The sequence below is a fragment of the Podarcis melisellensis genome, assembly GCF_964234715.1.
Source record: "Podarcis melisellensis genome assembly, chromosome: 9".
Classification (NCBI taxonomy): Eukaryota; Metazoa; Chordata; class Lepidosauria; order Squamata; family Lacertidae; genus Podarcis; species Podarcis melisellensis.
Window position 1 is genome coordinate 56,021,298 of NC_138541.1, and position 17,633 is coordinate 56,038,930.

Below are 17,633 nucleotides of genomic sequence, written 5' to 3' on the forward strand. Positions count from 1 at the left end.
CTGGCCCGCGGGCAGTCCGGGAATTAGCGTGTTTTTACACGAGTAGAACATGTCATTTTATTTAAAATGCATCTCTGGGTTATTTGTGGGGCCTGCCTGGTGTTTGTACATGAGTAGAAGGTGTGCTTTTATTTCAAATTCATATCTGAGTTATTTGTGGGGCATAGTAATTTGTTCATTATTTGTTTTTCAAAATACAGTCCGGCCCACCACATGGTCTGAGGGACAGTGGACTGGCCCATGGCTGAAAAAGCTTGCTGACCCCTGGCCTAGGATATGTTGTAACTCAGCACACAGCTGCCAGTATGTAAGCCCCACGGGGGGCACCACAGCTCAGATAGTAGGGCATCTGGCTATACCTCTCTGATTCCGTGTGATGTACAGTGGTACCTTGGGTTAAGTACTTAATTCGTTCTGGAGGTCCGTTCTTAACCTGAAACTGTTCTTAACCTGAAGCACCACTTTAGCTAATGGGGCCTCCTGCTGCCGCCGTGCCACCAGAGCACAATTTCTGTTCTCATCCTGAAGCAAAGTTCTTAACCTGAAGTGCTATTTCTGGGTTAGCAGAGTCTGTAACCTGAACCGTATGTAACCTGAAGCATCTGTAACCCGAGGTACCACTGTACACGAGGGTAACTCTGGTGATGAGAAACAATGAAGAAAGGGCACTTTGCACACAAACAGCTTGGCCTTACAACACAGATAGAAACTTGAGCACATTGCTAACTCTTCTCTTCATCAAACTCTCACAAGTAACCCTGCCTTAGGACTGCAGGTGCTCGACAACTCAAATTCCACCTCCAGTAACTGGGGTACCAGAACAGAGCACCCCACACAGGTACACAAGGAAAGGTGAAAACGCATGCTAAAAAGTAGAACTTGTGTGACTTGTCTTTTTGCCTCTACCTTCCCTTTGCCATATGTAAATACAGTGCCTTGTCTGAACTATATATGTAACAAGTAAATATAAATATTGTGAATAAAAAAACTGAGTGAGAGAAAAAAAAAATGAACTGGATCTTCAACATCCTGCTCTGCTCCAACTGAGGTGTCCAGATAGACATCCCACACATTTAAGCATGGGACACAATAGTTGTTCCATAGCAGTGAAAGAGCTCCAGTCTTCCGGAAATACTGTATTTTTCCGTGTATAAAACTAGGGTTTTTTCCCTAAAAAATAATGTCAACAATTAGGGGGTGTCTTATACACAGATACATCTCCCCCCATTTTCTGAAATCTGAGTCCCCAAAAATTGGGGGTGACTTATACATGGGGGCGTCTTATAGACGGGAAAATACGGCACTATATAAATGGTATAAGATTGTTCTCTCTGACTTGTAAATGTTTTGACATGATCCATTGTGGATTAAATAAACTGCATGTTTTAATGATAAATAGAATGCATGGTTTATTGATAATGGATATATTTGTCGAGTTACTTTCCTTAGCCATTTTTGGCATCGGTTTCCATGCAACAGATCTTTTTATCTTGTGTGCAGCCTTTTCTCAGTTGGAAAATGACAGAGTTTGGGGCTAATAATGGTCAGCACTAGATAAGAAGTGTTCTACTCTAGGCTCTGAACCTGGGACTTTCTGTGTGTGAAACCTAGGCTGTTTCATGGAACTAGGGTTGCTCCTCTATAAGTGAGTCAGAAGATAGGGGAAGGACACATAATTGGACATTTCCTATCTGTTGCTGTGGCTATGTAGCTCAAGAGCTGGTTTACGGTGTATCTGCTATGGGTTGCATTTCTGCTTGCTTATTTTCTTTTACCTCTAACATGGATATTGCTGGTGGGACATGCAAAAGCTATGAGGGGTCTAAGTTCTGTTACTCCTCCTGGTGGACCTTGAACCTGTTGTCTGTATCCATCCCATTGCTCTATCCAGTGAGCTGATAGCATGTGCTCATTGTCAGAAAGAATGCAGTTATAGCTTCTCTCATTGCTTGTCATAGGGCCTCCCTGGCAGAATTGTGGCTATTGCCAGTGCTTTTTTCTGGGGGGACGCAGGGGACACATATCCCTAAACATTTTGTGAATCTTAAGTTTGGCCTCATTGTGGGGCAGTATTTCAGTATGAGTAGGAAAATGAGAGTATCCCTAAATACTTTTTTAGAAAAAAGCACTGCCAATTGCTATGCATCAATTTGCTTCTTCAGTGCCTGACTAATACAGGGGTGGGCTCTGTCATTGGTGGGACATTGAACACTGGAGGAGGAGCTGCTACATTGTCTGGTGGGGTGCTGTCATTTCATTCACAGTTTTTCTCATAGGAGTCCATAGGAGCCTAACTTCTCTAGGCAGAACAGCAGAAGCCAGCTGTCAACATGGCAGGCCCATTGGATTGCCCTGCCTGAGGCAAGATTAGTATGCAGCAGAATGCAGAACAAGTGCATTTGAATATTTACACTTTTTGAAAACATATTTTATTGGAGTTCCAACAAATTACTGTAAATCACACAGGCTCTTCCAGCCTGGAGGTTTCTACAGTGGGTGTTCTGCAATGTGTTCTTCACACAATAATAGTGCATTGTTGGTGGATCTGTTTTGGACTTCCTTCCTCTTTATTACTTGCTCTGAAATGCTTCTCCAATGCCACTGTGTTGGACAAAAACCACCCCAGAACACCTGGGGTTTAAAAAGTTATGGTATTGCAACACAAGTTGCAGGGTATGTAAATAGAGCAGTATTCCTGCCTCACAACTTCTGTAAACGCAAATAGTGTTGAAAGTGGGATCATGGATGATTGCCCTGATGAACACAAATAATCATAAATGCACAATTAAAAGGACATTAAAAGAAAGCTACAGCTGGGTTGATGAAATATATGAGTTGACAAAATGGTTTTTGAGCTTCATTTATATACATTGAAAAAGTTAATAATATTGATATGCTTGGGCTGCTGTCCTGGAAGAAAGCAGGATAAAATTCAGCAGGACTTGCTTCTGAGTAAGAAAGCAATGAATTGCCTTGTTCTGGGAAAAGTGACTTGATTTGGTGTCTGAAGATGTTAGCTGTTTTCTTTCTATTGCTACAATGCTGAATACATAGGGTAATTCTTCTAGAAGGCAGCTTACATAAGTGTTTCCTATTCTGGGTGTTTATGTTTTAAGATGTAAATTTCAAAATAATTCATTGTAGTTAGCTTCCAGATTTCACATAGAAATACACATTCTCTCTAAAATCCACTTTTCATAATTGTAAGAAAATGGCTTTAATTAGAGATTTGTGGTGGTTTGCTTGAAAGAAATGGCTGTGTCCAGTTTTGTAAAGGTGCTGAGCTATAACATGATACAACATCACTGTAAGATTGCCAAGAAGATTAGTAAACAAAAGTCTTAACATCTTTTGATAGGGATATGCTTTCATGAAAGTTTTTGAGGTTTGCCGCTAATTACTAGGAGATTTGGATCAGATAATCTCCAAAAGTAAGAATAGAAACTGGACCCTTATTGACTCTTACCCATTACCTCACCAGTGCTTTTGTCCTTTCCTGGATCTCATTGCATGGTGTGTCAGGTGTGATTTCCATTATTTTTTGTGAAAACGTTTGAATCTGCATGACTTGGGCACACTTCTGCCATCTTTGTTCCAGAACACCACACATTCATAGCAGCCCTAATACTTATACATGGTGGGAGGCAAGTTCTTTCTCTGCCCTGCTTTACAAGTTGCTTTATGGAGGGAAAGAGATTAGTTCCATTTAAACCATTATGCCTGGCCAAAACAAGGCAGCACGATTTGTTGGCAAGTTTCCTCACTACCCCTTAAAATATAACACAGTACAGACCTTTTAAGGCACAGGGAGGGTGAAAACAGCACTGAAATTATTTTTCTTACTTATGTGAGTTGGGAGAAAGTTCTCATTAATTTTCCAGGGATGGAATGCCTTACCATGCTAGATGTCAGCAGGTTGCAGTCTTGACACTGCTTCAAGCAGTGGTGGAGCTTCAATAAGCAACAGGGAAGTGGAAACAGCCTTTAAAATATATACGGTACTTATTTATTGCTGACAATCCTTCTGGAAAGAATGCTATGGCATGGCATGGTTCCTGGACTATACTCAATAAGGGATCCCATCAGCTGATTCTGGCTATTTAACTCTGCCACCACTTGAACTAACAAAACAATTTTATTATGAAAAGAAAGGCTGTAACCCTACTTCCTACTCATACCTATATCATATATAAGCCCCACTAAAAGTAAGATAAATTTATCTTCCCGCCCCCCGCACACACCTACTCACCAAAAAAAAGACCCAAAAATAATAATTTCCCCACTTTTACTGGAGATTAATTGCACCTTGAAAAGGAAGGAGACATTTTTAGCTCAGTACTAAACCAAACCAAACCAAACCAAACCACAAACCCATTATGATAGGGAATAATAGTTGATATGTCCTCTGTAATAGATGCTGCTTTTTTAGTAAAGTAATACATGCATATGACTCACATTTTTTTTCAGCTGTAGGTTTAAACTATAAGTGGGAGTTAAGAAAAGGAAATATATAGGCTATGATTTAAAAAAAACAAACTGTTGTGGGATTGAAGGTGAGAGGGAGGTCAGCCAGTTTAAACTGTGGGGGAGAGCATTAGGATCTCTTGTCAACAAAACAGCTAACACTCTCTTGGTTTCTTTTGTCTTTTTAAAAGGGCACAGAAAGCAGACCAGATCTTCAAGAGTTGGATCTTTATGCAACTTCCCGGGAGCAGCGATTTCGCATGTTTGCTAGTTTAGAATTTGAAGGGCAGCTCTTTATGACACCATATGACTTCATTCAGTCTGTTTCAAATGATGAACCAAAGAGTAAGTATAGTTTGTTGTTGTTTACTGGGTGTGGTTTCTGAGTTGTTCCAAATATGAGTTCTGCAGAGCAATCTCCACAACTTTATTGAGCTAGACGAGCATTTTAGTAAGAAGCCAACCCTCACCACCTGGGCACTCAATCTAGGTATGTGTGAATAAATAAATAAATTTATCTGTGTGTGCTGCTTCTATAACTGCCTTTGTTTGATGTTTTGATCAATTTCCTCTGCATCCACCACCAATGTGTTTGCTACACTGAATGTTCATATGCAGTCTTCCAGTTTTTTGATTAAAGTATAGCTTCCCTTTTGTGTGGGCTCACTTTAGGTATCCCAAGTATTTACAATTGTATATTGGTACTGGTATTTTGAAACTTTAAACCATTGAGCTTTGTGAAATCAAGGGTAAAAATTAAAAAGAGAAATAATATTGGTTTCATGGTCCCTTTTAGGCACACTAAAAATTACTATGCAAAATACTTTTAAGCTGATGTTATTGTTTGTATGATGCATTTTCCATGGGAAAAACTAGTCAGAACCCTCTCCCTAGGGATCCTGAAATCTAAAATAAGCAATAGGGAAAGCAACCAAAAGTAGGAGAGAAGAGACAAGAGTAGGGAGGGAGGAATATGATTAAAGAAGGGAATGAGGATTAAAGGGATAAGTCAAAGGCTGGGTGGAAAAGGTGGACTTTGAGAAGCAATTTGAAGGAAGAGTAAGGTCGCAAAAGTCATTTAAACAGTAATAACTCTTTTTTACTTTTTTGTATAGAAAAACTATTAACACTAAAGAATTGATTGGTAACTTGACTGCTTCTGGGCTCAATTTAAAGTGCTGATTTTAATCCTTTAAAGCCTTTACATGGCCTGGGAGCCACAAACCTGAAAGGCTGCTTTTCCCTATATTAGCTCATGCTCCAATTGAGCGTAGGTCAGCAAGCGTTGCTTGGTGTTCCATCATAGTGAAAGAGAAAAGTGGCAGTATGGGCCTTTGTAGTTATAATTCCTAAGATTTGGAAGCCTAAAACCATTTGCTTTTGGATATTTGGAAACCTACTTTTTCTTTTTTGCATTCTGGATAGGAAGTAAAATGTCTCTCTTTTCAACAATTGGGGTTTGAATTTTATTGCTTTTTGTTTTGTATATTTGGTTGATTTCTGTTCTGCTGTTCAGCCTGTTGCAACTCAAACTTATGAATTACTACTACTACTACTACTACTACTACTAATAATAATAATAATAATAAAGTAAGCATAATATAAAAGCAACACATTGCAATAAAAGACAAGAAACAGTTCCAGGCTAACTTTCCTGGTCAAGGCATTTCAAAGGGGAGTGCTACCAATGGTGCAGTTGCGGCCAGACTTTGGGGTCTCAATCTGGGGTCATGCAGTCAGGCATCACAACAGCAAGGGTGATTATGTCACCTGCCACCTCACCATTGAAGGCATGAGGACGCAAACAAGGGCTTCCAAATAGGTTTTCAGGTCTTGGGATGGTCATATTAGAGAAGGCAGTTCTTAAGGTTGCCTGGATTAGTTAATGTTTTTGTGCTTATTTAATAACCAGGTTTCATTTGCTTGATTGTTGCTTTTACTGCTGGTGTTTCTAAATTAATTGTTAGTTGTTTTGAGTTGCTGAAAAAGCAGTCTAAAAATGGTTTATATAAACAAAAATAATAGCAACTGGATGAGTACCAGGTGGTATAAAATCTCCTGCGATTTTGAAACCTTCTCTAGTAGAGATAGGGAACCTGCGAGCCTCCATGTTGCTGTTGGACTTTAACTGCCATCTGCCCCATTTAGCATGACCAATGATCAGAGATGATTGGAGTTGTAGTTCAGCAACATCAGGAGCGTCACAAGTTAGCAACCCCTGACCTAGCACCAGCTTTAAAAAATGACCACTATTTTGCTTTGCAGTAATAATCTGACCAGCCAATGCAGTCCCGGATTCTATCCCTGATGTCTTCAGGCAGGACTGAGGAAAACTCTTGCCTGAAACCTTGGCGAGTCAACACCTGTCAGTGTAGACAATGCAGAGCTAGATGAAACAGCCATCTGCTCTATCGATAGGACATCTTCTGTGTTCTTGTGCTATTGAATATTTTGTGTGAGTAATTATTTCTATATTCATTTTAGGGACAAGAAAATGGAAGTCTCTTTCAAAACAGGTGAGCTTCAGTTCTGCACAACAAAGAATTAGGATTTGTCTCAATGTGTGTAATTGTTGTATGTGTGTTTACTATCTACAGTTACTTTATATTTTGAGAGGAATGTCTGAAGCACTTCCCTTTGCTTGAATTATATAAATAGCTCATAGGTGTGAAGATATTGACATTAAGTATTCAGTATTGGGTGAATACTGGTGTGGTGTAGTGACGAAGAGTCAAAAGCTGGGGGCTCTTCTTTCAATTCCCAGTTCAGATGTAACTCAGATTGTTGGCGTTAGGCAAGCAGCTCTCTCATTTTCAGTTTATGGAGATGATAATGCTAGCCAATTTATATTGTTGATGTGAATGAGTGAAGTGTTATCTATTGCATATTTTTATTACAGTCGTACCTCGGAAGTTGAACAGAATCCGTTCCGGAAGTCTGTTTGACTTCCGAAATGTTCAACTTCTGCTCCTGCAGCCAATCAGAAGCCACAGAAGCCCCATCGGACATTCTGCTTCCAAAAGAATGTTTCGAAACCGGAACACTCCCGGTTTTTTATCATTCGGGAGCCAAAACGTATGAGCTCTGGAGCGTTCGAGAACCAAGATACGACTGTATATGTAATCTGCATTCCATCATTCTACTTTATTAAATGTTTGCATGCTGTTGTAACCCAGACTTTCCAATATCTTGTACCATGGGATTTAATCCAGTTCTTGTCACAACCTTTCTTCGCTGCAGTGTAATCTATCTATCTATCTATTTTATCACATAGATAGTCAACTTTCTTTTAATTACTGTTTTACAGGAATTGAATCAAATACTTTTAGAAACTCCACCAGTTTGGAAAGGGTCATCAAAACTCTTTCGTAACCTCCAAGAGAAAGGTACAGAGGAATATTTGTTTTATTAGAATGTGAGATTCCAGGAGTTTCAGGTGCTTACCCAGGCTTTGTGTTTCCTTTGAAAATGAAACACAGCAGAATCTGCAGAGTCTTTAGGATACATGGTTTATTTACACATATATGCAGCCTGAGCCTATGATTGGGGGGGGGGCAGTCCACAGCATCAACATCCCAAAAAGGGTCTTGTTTTCCCATAGCTGCTGAAGCCTTTGATTCAAGCAGAAATCTGGCATGGCTTATCTTGTGTCTAGGTAACATCACAGCAGACTCTGCCCTCACATTCCCACTTTGTGCTACAACTGATTCTTGAATTGAGAGAGGGGCCCCTCTCATTTGTTGTCTGGCACAGAGCCCCCTCTCTTTCACTTTCCTAATGGCTCATTCACCTTCCTTTTGTTTTCCTAATGGCCCATCACTTCAGGTGATTTCTTCATCAGGAAACTGGCCTGGCTTATATTTTACCATTGGCTGAATTCCGTGTCTGGCGCCTACAACCTCATAACACAGGGGAATTTGGCACCCACAAACTCACAACAGTATTTACCTTAAGGCTTAGATTGCCCTTTACCTTTTTAGGATCTTCCCTCACACTAGCTATTACTGTTTTGTGCTGATTATATTGCCACCTCAATAACTTGTACCTAAACGAATAGTACTGCCTTCAGCAGACTGAGCTGTAATTTGCCCACAGGATTTATCTCTGTTACTTGCAGCCTTTCCAGAATCTCTCTCCCAGAACAGCAAGAGCAGTCATCCAGAACTATCTGTCTATAGGATGCAATATACTAGTACTGACAAAAAGCAGAAATGTGTTCAAGATTTCCTAGATAGCTGTGTTCTTGTCTGCCTGACCTACTTCACAAGAGCCGCTTTCATTCATTGGTCTCCAGTAAAGTGACTTAAATAGAACATTTTAAAGTCAGGGGGCCTTTGTGTGTGCATGCACTCTGGGTAATTTGGCAGGTCTATCTAGCCAGGGTAAGCCCTGCCCTTTGGAGGCAAATGGTCTGAAGGAGAGTGAACAACATTGTTTGTGGTGCAATGAATATATAGGATGAATAAGCATGATGTGGAAAGATCATTAATCGTTAGGTGACTGAGACTTTCAGTGAAAAAATTAAATGCCAGAAGTGTGATGGCTTAAATGAGCAGGCTAGATTAGTTGTGCAACTTTGACTTTTTTATTTTTGTGGCAGTGAGCATATGGGAGGTAAAAAAAAAGACTTTCTAACAGTTGTTGGATTTTGCAATCCACTTTTGGGGGTTTGGAGTGTTAAGCAATAAGTTCATGTGGTTCATGCTATTTTAAGCTGAAATGTATGTTAAGTTTCAATACACTTGAATATAGGCGAGCATGTTGCTTTCTTTCCGAGTAATTTATATAAAAGGTACTTGTAGTAAGGTGTTGAAATTAGTTATGACAAAGGCATTAATAAAGAAGAAAAATGTGATTGGGCAGAAGTCAAATCAATGTAACCCATTTTGAGTACTTACTTGCCAGAATAGTGTACTTTAAAATTTGATTTGTATGTTTTTCTAAAGAAGCAAAATTCTGTGGCGGGAGAGGTACATCAGAGAAAGAGAGGGGGAAGGTTTAGAGCTCTTTTTATGTTCTTAAATAAATGGTTATATATCTAGCATAACTCATTAGCCAAGAGAGGCTTCTTGCAGATGGAGTTGTTCCCGTGTGTTTGTAGAGTTGCCATAGAAAGGGACTATGATATGGGCAAACCCCCATTATTTACTCTGTGGCTATTAATCTATGACTGGAGGAATAATTTAAGTGATTTGTTGCCTTGCTCTTTTCAGGTGTGATTTCTTACACAGAATATCTGTTTCTTTTATGTATCTTAACAAGTAAGTGTTCAGAGTAAAATTTATATCCTATATTTGTACATTTCATGCCATTTCATGCTCATTAAAATAAGTCAATATTTTTGTGGAAGGGAAAAACTCATAATTTGCAATTTGTTCTTATCTGCCCATGATGAAACATTACTGGAATAATTCAATAGAAAAGTACAAAAGACAACTTAAATCACTGTCCTGGAAGCAGTACTTGAACATGTTCTTTTCCATATTCATTCTTCTGATAAATAAGTCTGTTACTATTTCAATCGGTTACCACAGTGGAAGTGAAACAGGCTTCTATTGGCAGGAGGCAATACCAAAATAAGTTTCAACGTCTTCCTTTCAATCCCAGTTGAAGGGTTGGTTCCAGTACATTCTGATGCAATCTTCCATGTGATTATCCCATTTCACCTTAGAATACATGTGTGGGATTTTTTGTTTGCAAGATTCCCACTCCTCAAACTGATGCAATACACCCCCTATCTAAATGAATGGGGTGCTGCTGTCAAAAACTCATTAGTGAACTGCTTTCCAAAATTGCATGTTACCATGGAGGTTCCTAGGAATTATGTGAAGACCTAAGATTCCACCTCCTCTGCACAACAGCCCAGGGTCCTGTCAGGAAATAGTGCTGCAAGAACTGATAAAAAACACCAAGTTGGTATATGGTCTTTATGATTTGAGCAGGGGTTTCCAGAATGTGACCCATAGACCACAAGTGGTCCATGAACTTCATTTAGCTGATCTGCAGTGGCAAATTTACAAAGTGACATAGCTTACATGTGTGTGAAGACTCTCAATACTTTTCAAGTGGTTGGGATGGGGTGTTGGTTTCAGATTACAGTGGTACCTTGGGTTACATACGCTTCAGGTAACATACACTTCAGGTTACAGACTCTGCTAACCCAGAAATAGTACCTCGGGTTAAGAACTTTGCTTCAGGATGAGAACAGAAATCGTGCTCTGACAGCGCGGCAGCAGCAGGAGGCTCCATTAGCTAAATTGGTGCTTCAGGTTAAGAACAGTTTCAGGGTAAGAACGGACCTCCGGAACGAATTAAGTACTTAACCCATGGTACCACTGTACATGGCCTTGTTGCCATGTTGCCTGGAACTGGCCCACAGCTATGGGTCAAAGTAGAGACCAAACATTATGTATGTTTAAACACAAAATTGTCGCAGTCGTGTAGGGGTGGGTGGGTTTATGTCTGATTTTAGGCAGTCTGATTTTAACAGCAGAAGTGAGGTGAGCTGAACCCTCTCTGCAGCTCATCACCCCAGGTGTATCCTTTTAAATTGCTTTACTCTGTTACACCTTTCCCCTCTTTTTTTCCTTTGGCAGAGCCACATGCTGGTTTTAGGATAGCTTTCAACATGTTTGATACAGATGGAAATGAGATGGTGGACAAAAAAGAGTTTTTGGTGGTACGTATATTATACATTGCCCTTTTACCAGCTTCTTAAGTGTGTGTTTGTTGTATTTATGTATGCTGTAGCAAAAAACTTTTAAGTAAAAGTTGTGAAATTGTAAAGAGTCAGCAACTAGATTGTCTGAAGAGGCCTTTGTATCCCACCCTCAAAGCATGTACACTCTACAACAACTTATTTCCCAGTTACTCACTGGAGTATCCCAGTTGGATACTCCAGCTACAGTATGTGGCCCCACTATGAAAAGGTGGCACTAAGGAACCATGTGGGTAGTTACCTAGCAACCATGTGCATGGTACACTCTTGTGATTGTGGTGATAAAGCAAACAGCACATGCTTCGCAGAGGAGGTGAAGTGTGTGGTGGAGTAGGGAGAGAGTTGGGAAATGTGGGTGAAAAGAGAAACATTTGAGACTGAAAAACAAGCAAGAAGGTAGAAAGAGAGAAATGAAAATGAGAAATTTCTCCTGTTTTTCACTGATTGGATAACTACATGGTGGGTACCACCTAGTTAAGCTACAATCCATGGTAACAGTTTGGAGATGTGGCAGTTTGGAGATAGAAAGAAGGGGTTGTTGATCATTACATGCATGGGTATTTTAATATCAGTTAGTAAGGGAGAAATGACACTGTGCTGTTGTTTCATGAGTTGGTTATGCAGTAGCAATATGATGACAACAAATGAAAACTTTTTTTAAAAATCTCCATGGCAGGTTTGGGTAATCTTTGACCCTCCAGATGTTGTTAGAACTCTCATCATCTCTGTCCATTGGCCATGCTTGCTGAGGCTGGTGAGAGGTTGTAGTTCAGCAACAGATTCCCTACACCTGTTCTATGGTATAAGCCTTGTGAATTGTGACCAACCTTTCAGAGCAAGAACCACACTACCATCTGTGTTAGAAAAGATTTTACTAAATATATATATATATTAAAGTATGAATGGGGGACACAGGTGGCGCTGTGGGTTAAAGCCTCAGCGCCTAGGACTTGCCGATCGAAAGGTCGGCGGTTCGAATCCCTGCTGCGGGGTGCGCTCCCGCTGCTCGGTCCCAGCGCCTGCCAACCTAGCAGTTCGAAAGCACCTCCGGGTGCAAGTAGATAAATAGGAACCGCTTACCAGCGGGAAGGTAAACGGCGTTTCCGTGTGCAGCTCTGGCTCGCCAGAGCAGCGATGTCACACTGGCCATGTGACCCGGAAGTGTCTCCGGACAGCGCTGGCCCCTGGCCTCTTAAGTGAGATGGGCGCACAACCCCAGAGTCTGTCAAGACTGGCCCGTACGGGCAGGGGTACCTTTACCTTTACTATGAATGGGCAAAAATCCTTAACATCTATTCTAAAGGAAAGCTGGATGTTTAATATGCCCTCAAGCTGCTATTTTAACATTCATCTGTAATACTAAGAGTTACTGAAAGGCCAAGCAGACTCTTTAGTGAGTTCTCATGTAAATAAAACCAGTCTAATTAAGGCAATGGTGCTGCCCTTTATTGGGTCCCATTGCATAAAGAACATGAAACGTGACAAGGAAGAGCTTATAACACCCAGTTTTTCCAGTATACAACACCACACCAAAAATTATCCAAACTAAGTCATCAAACGCTTTACAGACTTTTTTTTATTTAAAAAATCCTGTTTGCTTATGTCATAGGTTTGAGGTCAGAGAACAGAGGGATTTTGTTCCCTTGATACAAGAGATGTTGTTTTGTCCTTTCTGCTTTCAACAGTCAATCCCATTATTTTGTTTCAGACAATGTTCCTATGAAAAGTGCTCTCAGATTAATTCATGTTCACTGTCGTACTCTTTGGTATCCTGTAGCACTTCTTCTGCACAAAAGGTTCATTTCCAGAAGATCAAATGAGCCTTATTGATGAGTGCAACAAGATCTTCCTCCCCGTATCTGGTGTAGAGGAAATCAAAGCATGAATTGGAGGTTTAAAAAAAGATCTTTCTGCTTTTTCAATTACCAACACTCTCCTTACCATTTCATGATGGATTGACCTTACTTTTTAGTTTACGCCAATCTGAGGTATTTCAAATGCTCAGAAAAAGAATATATTGTATAGTCTCCTGGGACTGTGCTACTTCAGAATGCAGATGAGGTTTTGCATGTTTGAAGGCTTCCCACATTCTCTGTGCTTGGAAAACTAATATGCCATGAAGAAGTCTAGGCTAGATCCCTCTCCCTAAGGTAATAGCTTTCTATATGTGGGAAATTTTTGATGAAGGGAACAATCAAACATGAAACTTCATCCTGCATTCTAAAGTTGTAAAATTCCAGGGGGAGCAATATTCTTTTTCTGAGCATTAGAATTGGCTCTATGGCTCATTATCTCTTCATGGAGTCACAATTTGCAATGGAGGCTAGGATAGGATAGGATTGGATTGGATTGGATTGAATTGGATTGGATTGGATTGGACTGGTGAACCATGCTGTGGTGGGCACATTCAAGTAGCTTTATTATTGGAGATAGGTGCCTATCAGTCCAATATGTAAGGAGCTATAGAGCATGTTAGTCTAGTTGCCTGCTGATAACAAAATCCACTGCAGAACGTTCAGCTCTGTTTCTGAGTACTTAAATTGTATCTGTTGCTCAATATCTCTCCATTGGTTTTTATGGTATCTTTCCTACATTTACAATTGCACAGACAGCACACAGCGAGAGTGGGATAAGTTTGTGTCAATTGGCACATACGCCACAGCTTTGCACTTGCTTCTACCTAGAGGTGAAGGTGGGACTCAGGAGGAGAAAATGTGTATTAAAAACTCCATTGTGTTTGTTAAAAATAAGTTTAAATATTAAGGGTACAATCCAACAAGAGTTAGTTGCAGATAAGCCTCACTGCATATAGCTTTTGTTAGATAGTGCCTTGAGGCATTAGTGTGTGATGGCTTTATGTCTGTAAATGTCCTAAGACAGAGGAACGACTATAGGGAATACAATTGGCTTTTTTTGCAGCTGCAAGACATATTCAGAAAGAAAAATGAAAAGAAAGAAAGAAGAGGAGATGAAGAGAAACGTGCTATGCTGGTAAGTATTGATGAAAGAAACCTGTGGACTTTCTGGTTTTCTTCACATGATTATTGGTGCTCTATTATCTCAAATACTGCACAGAGAATGTTAAGTTTACAGTAATAATCACAAGTACATATTTTCTATTATGATGAACATATAGCTTCATTCTCTGAAACTGAAAGTGAGACATTTAGAGAGAGGCAGGAGTACTGGTATCCCAATCAAAGAAATGTAAAGTCATTCATAAGAATGGGCAGAAGCACTGGGTTCCACTCTGCTAGCTGTGGCAGTGATCAGTGGTTTGCTATTTCTAGAGCAGCTGCAGAACCAGCCAGAAAGTGGTTCCTACAGAAAACCAGGCTTACTACAGCAATGCTTCTGCCCTGTTGGAATCCTGGTTTCTGTTGGAATTCTGTTGTGGGTGAAACTCTGTTCAGTCCTTCATTTTTGATAATCCTATTGCTGTGGTGACAATAGTTTGTTTTGATGCCCTGCTTTTTAAAAATCTTAAGAACATTTTAATTTTAAAAATATTGTTGAACTTGTTTAATTTTAAACAAAGACTTATCTTTAAGTAAAACTGTATTTCATAACAAGTACAATGGAAGCTGTTATGCCCTAACCTACTGTTATCTTTTCTTTTTATCCTGGCTTCATTTTGAAATGCAACTCTTCATTTCACTCTTCTTTACTATATCAGCATCTCCAGCTTTATGGATACCACAGTTCTACTAATGCTGTATGTACTCCAAATGTATTATACTTCTGAAGTATTAAATCTATGTGAAATCAGCATTCACTACAAGAAATGATGCACAGTGTTAAAACCAAAATGTTCAGTGTTGATAAGAAACTGTTTTAAGGTTGCCTGGGTGGAAGCCTTAAGTAACAGGAGAGGATGCAGCTGTGACTTTTTACTGGCACCCTCACCAAGAGGACTCCAGTTTTACTCTATAGCTGATCTGGAAGGAGGATCAGTGAAGGGGTTGGTGGAGGAAGCTGGTAGAAGGTGTCACAGTTATTTGTTATTTCACTGCTGCAGAACTTTTAGAGGGGTGGGCAGGATCTTTCATTTGTAAGCCATCAATTTTATACTGAAGAAATACTTGGCCATTTTTTTATATAGCATATAGGCAAAGTAGAAGCACGAGGGATCACTGCCTCAGTAGGTTCTTCATTTTTCAAATCCCTGGTAGATCAGACTCTCTGACTGTTCCCCAAATGCAAGCTTTAATCCTCACACTAGATAATAGATTTTCCTGTTTTTGTTGAGCTCACCATACCATTTAGGGTAGGTGAGGTTATTTTGATAGGATTTTAGTACTAGGGGCAGGATTCAACTAATGAATAACTGTGCAAGGGCTTCTGCAACAGGGATTTCCCCTTTCCTACCTTGTACATTCCCTGAAATTGGTTCTGGAGGGGTTGGGAGCCCTTTAGCAGCAGCATGCAGGGAAGGAGGAGGAACCGTTCTGCCTGACAAGTTTGATTAAGTTACAAGAAAAAATACAGGAACTTGCTTCTGTCCCCCCCCCCTTTCTTTCATATTGTGAGTTACTTCTCTGGTGCATGGCCTTGGTGTATGTTTTCGCATGCACTGCATGTGCCTCATGACTGGTTGAACTGAAAATGTCACAGCTAATGGCTTTAGTATAATCTTTTATGCAGATGAAGCATGTATAATGTAAAAATACTAACATCCTTGGTATTGAATACAGCAGATAACATCAAGTATCAGGCTAGTTAGCTAGTATTTTTACAGTATATGCACACATGCGCACACATACATTTCATCTCACAGAATTATTCCTGGATTGGGCTTTTCAAGCAAATACATTTTAGGAATGGTACCCCAGAATTGGATACAGTTTTCCTTGTTTCACTGTTCACACAATATATTTGCCTGAGAATCCCATGATGAGGATTATGGCAATGAGTATTTGTCTCGCAACTATCGACGACTGCTTCTGATACACAGTCATCCAGGACTTCTAAGTTTTCACAAACAGCCCGTAGTTTCAAAAAAAATTATGCCAATCATAGATACATTTTCTGCTTGGAGGTTTTTTTCTGAATCTCAGAAAATGGAACAGTTACAGATTCTGTTTTGCTCAATTCAAGAACACAAAAAGGCCTTCTCCACTGTACACACAGCCATTTGCCTGACTGGTCACATAACACGTGCGTTATTGCCTATGTCACTTCCTTCAGTAGCAGAACACAAACTTTATAAGTACATCTACCTCACGGTTCGCAGTTGTGGTCTGTGTTGTCGCCTGTTACTGTCTTACAGCATCTGGAAACTCTATACTTCATTATGAATCAACCTGTATATTTAATGTAAATGGTCTTAGGTACAAACATCAGCAGCATAATCACAAGTCACCTTGAACTGCTTCACTGTGTCTACTTCTGAATTTTGCTATGGAAACTGACAGAACCACTACAAGAAAACAGAATATTGCGTTAAATAGATTATATGACCAAGCAGCTCTTGGGTTCTGGTGAGCCCCTACTTCCCAACAGAGGATAGTTTTTACTGGCAAGTTCAGATTACACCACTGTAATGTGTCCTGTAGTTCATTCCATCAGTACCGCTGGTGTCACAGGAACCTGTTGCCTATCGAGCAACCATAGTCACCAGGAAATCAGGCTTAAGTAGATGTCAACACCTGGTGCTGTGTGCTTCTAAGAGCTGCCTCCATGGACTCGCAGGACAATCTCCAGTGAGACCTATCTTCACCGTCACCTGAGCAATCCTACTCAAGTCAGGAAATCCTAGAATAAGGTGGATTTTACAGTAATGTCATCCATCAGTATCTCCCACTGACAGCTGTCTCCATGGAGGTGATACACACCTGCTGCTGAAGTAACCCAGCTAAAGTGAGGGATTTCCCACCTTGAAATATTCATATTGCAGCAGCTGCTGAGAACTATCTCCATGGAGACAGCTCTCAAAGGGACCCAACAGCAAACACAGAGACATGCAAGGAATGTGAGTACAGGCAAAGTGTAGGATGGAAAATCTTTCCTTCTGCCTACTGTGAATTATTTCACTTCCTTGTTTATAGTATGTGTTTCTCACCTTTCTAGATACGCTACCCCATCTTGTCACTATAACATTTAAGGATGCTGCATTTATAGGTATAAGCCACATCCATTCACATCAGGGGAAGACTGAGCTGCGATTTATAGTGCTTTCAAATGACAGCTACGATGGCCCTTGAAAAAAAGAAAAAAGAAACCAAATCTTTAATGGCGTGGTTTTCCTACTGCATGTCCTCTGCATTTTGAACCATAGGAAAGGAGGAAGAAAGAGATGCTGTAGTACAGCACCATGGCCAATACCCTCACCTGAATATAACAAGAAACATTTTTTAGAAACCAACCAAACCACAAGCACAAAATCATTTTGTATAGAGAAATACCCTTTCCTTAACTACTTAAAGATGATCAGGACTGACAGCTGTGATAG

The 17,633-nt window shown here is 40.1% G+C and overlaps 1 protein-coding gene across 4 annotated transcripts in view; it reads left to right on the forward strand.

The window, feature by feature from the left end:
• MICU3 (mitochondrial calcium uptake family member 3) overlaps window positions 1-17,633 on the forward strand; it is a 37,558-nt gene that overhangs the window by 7,742 nt on the left and 12,183 nt on the right. For all 4 annotated transcript variants that reach the window (XM_081924562.1, XM_081924561.1, XM_081924564.1 and 1 more), the window contains exons 2-8: window positions 4,656-4,809; window positions 6,949-6,980; window positions 7,772-7,850; window positions 9,678-9,725; window positions 11,061-11,143; window positions 14,102-14,173; window positions 14,859-14,897. In XM_081924562.1, the coding sequence (XP_081780688.1) occupies window positions 4,725-4,809; window positions 6,949-6,980; window positions 7,772-7,850; window positions 9,678-9,725; window positions 11,061-11,143; window positions 14,102-14,173; window positions 14,859-14,897 (438 nt within the window). In that variant the 5' untranslated portion in view covers window positions 4,656-4,724. The remainder of the gene's footprint in view (window positions 1-4,655; window positions 4,810-6,948; window positions 6,981-7,771; window positions 7,851-9,677; window positions 9,726-11,060; window positions 11,144-14,101; window positions 14,174-14,858; window positions 14,898-17,633) is intronic.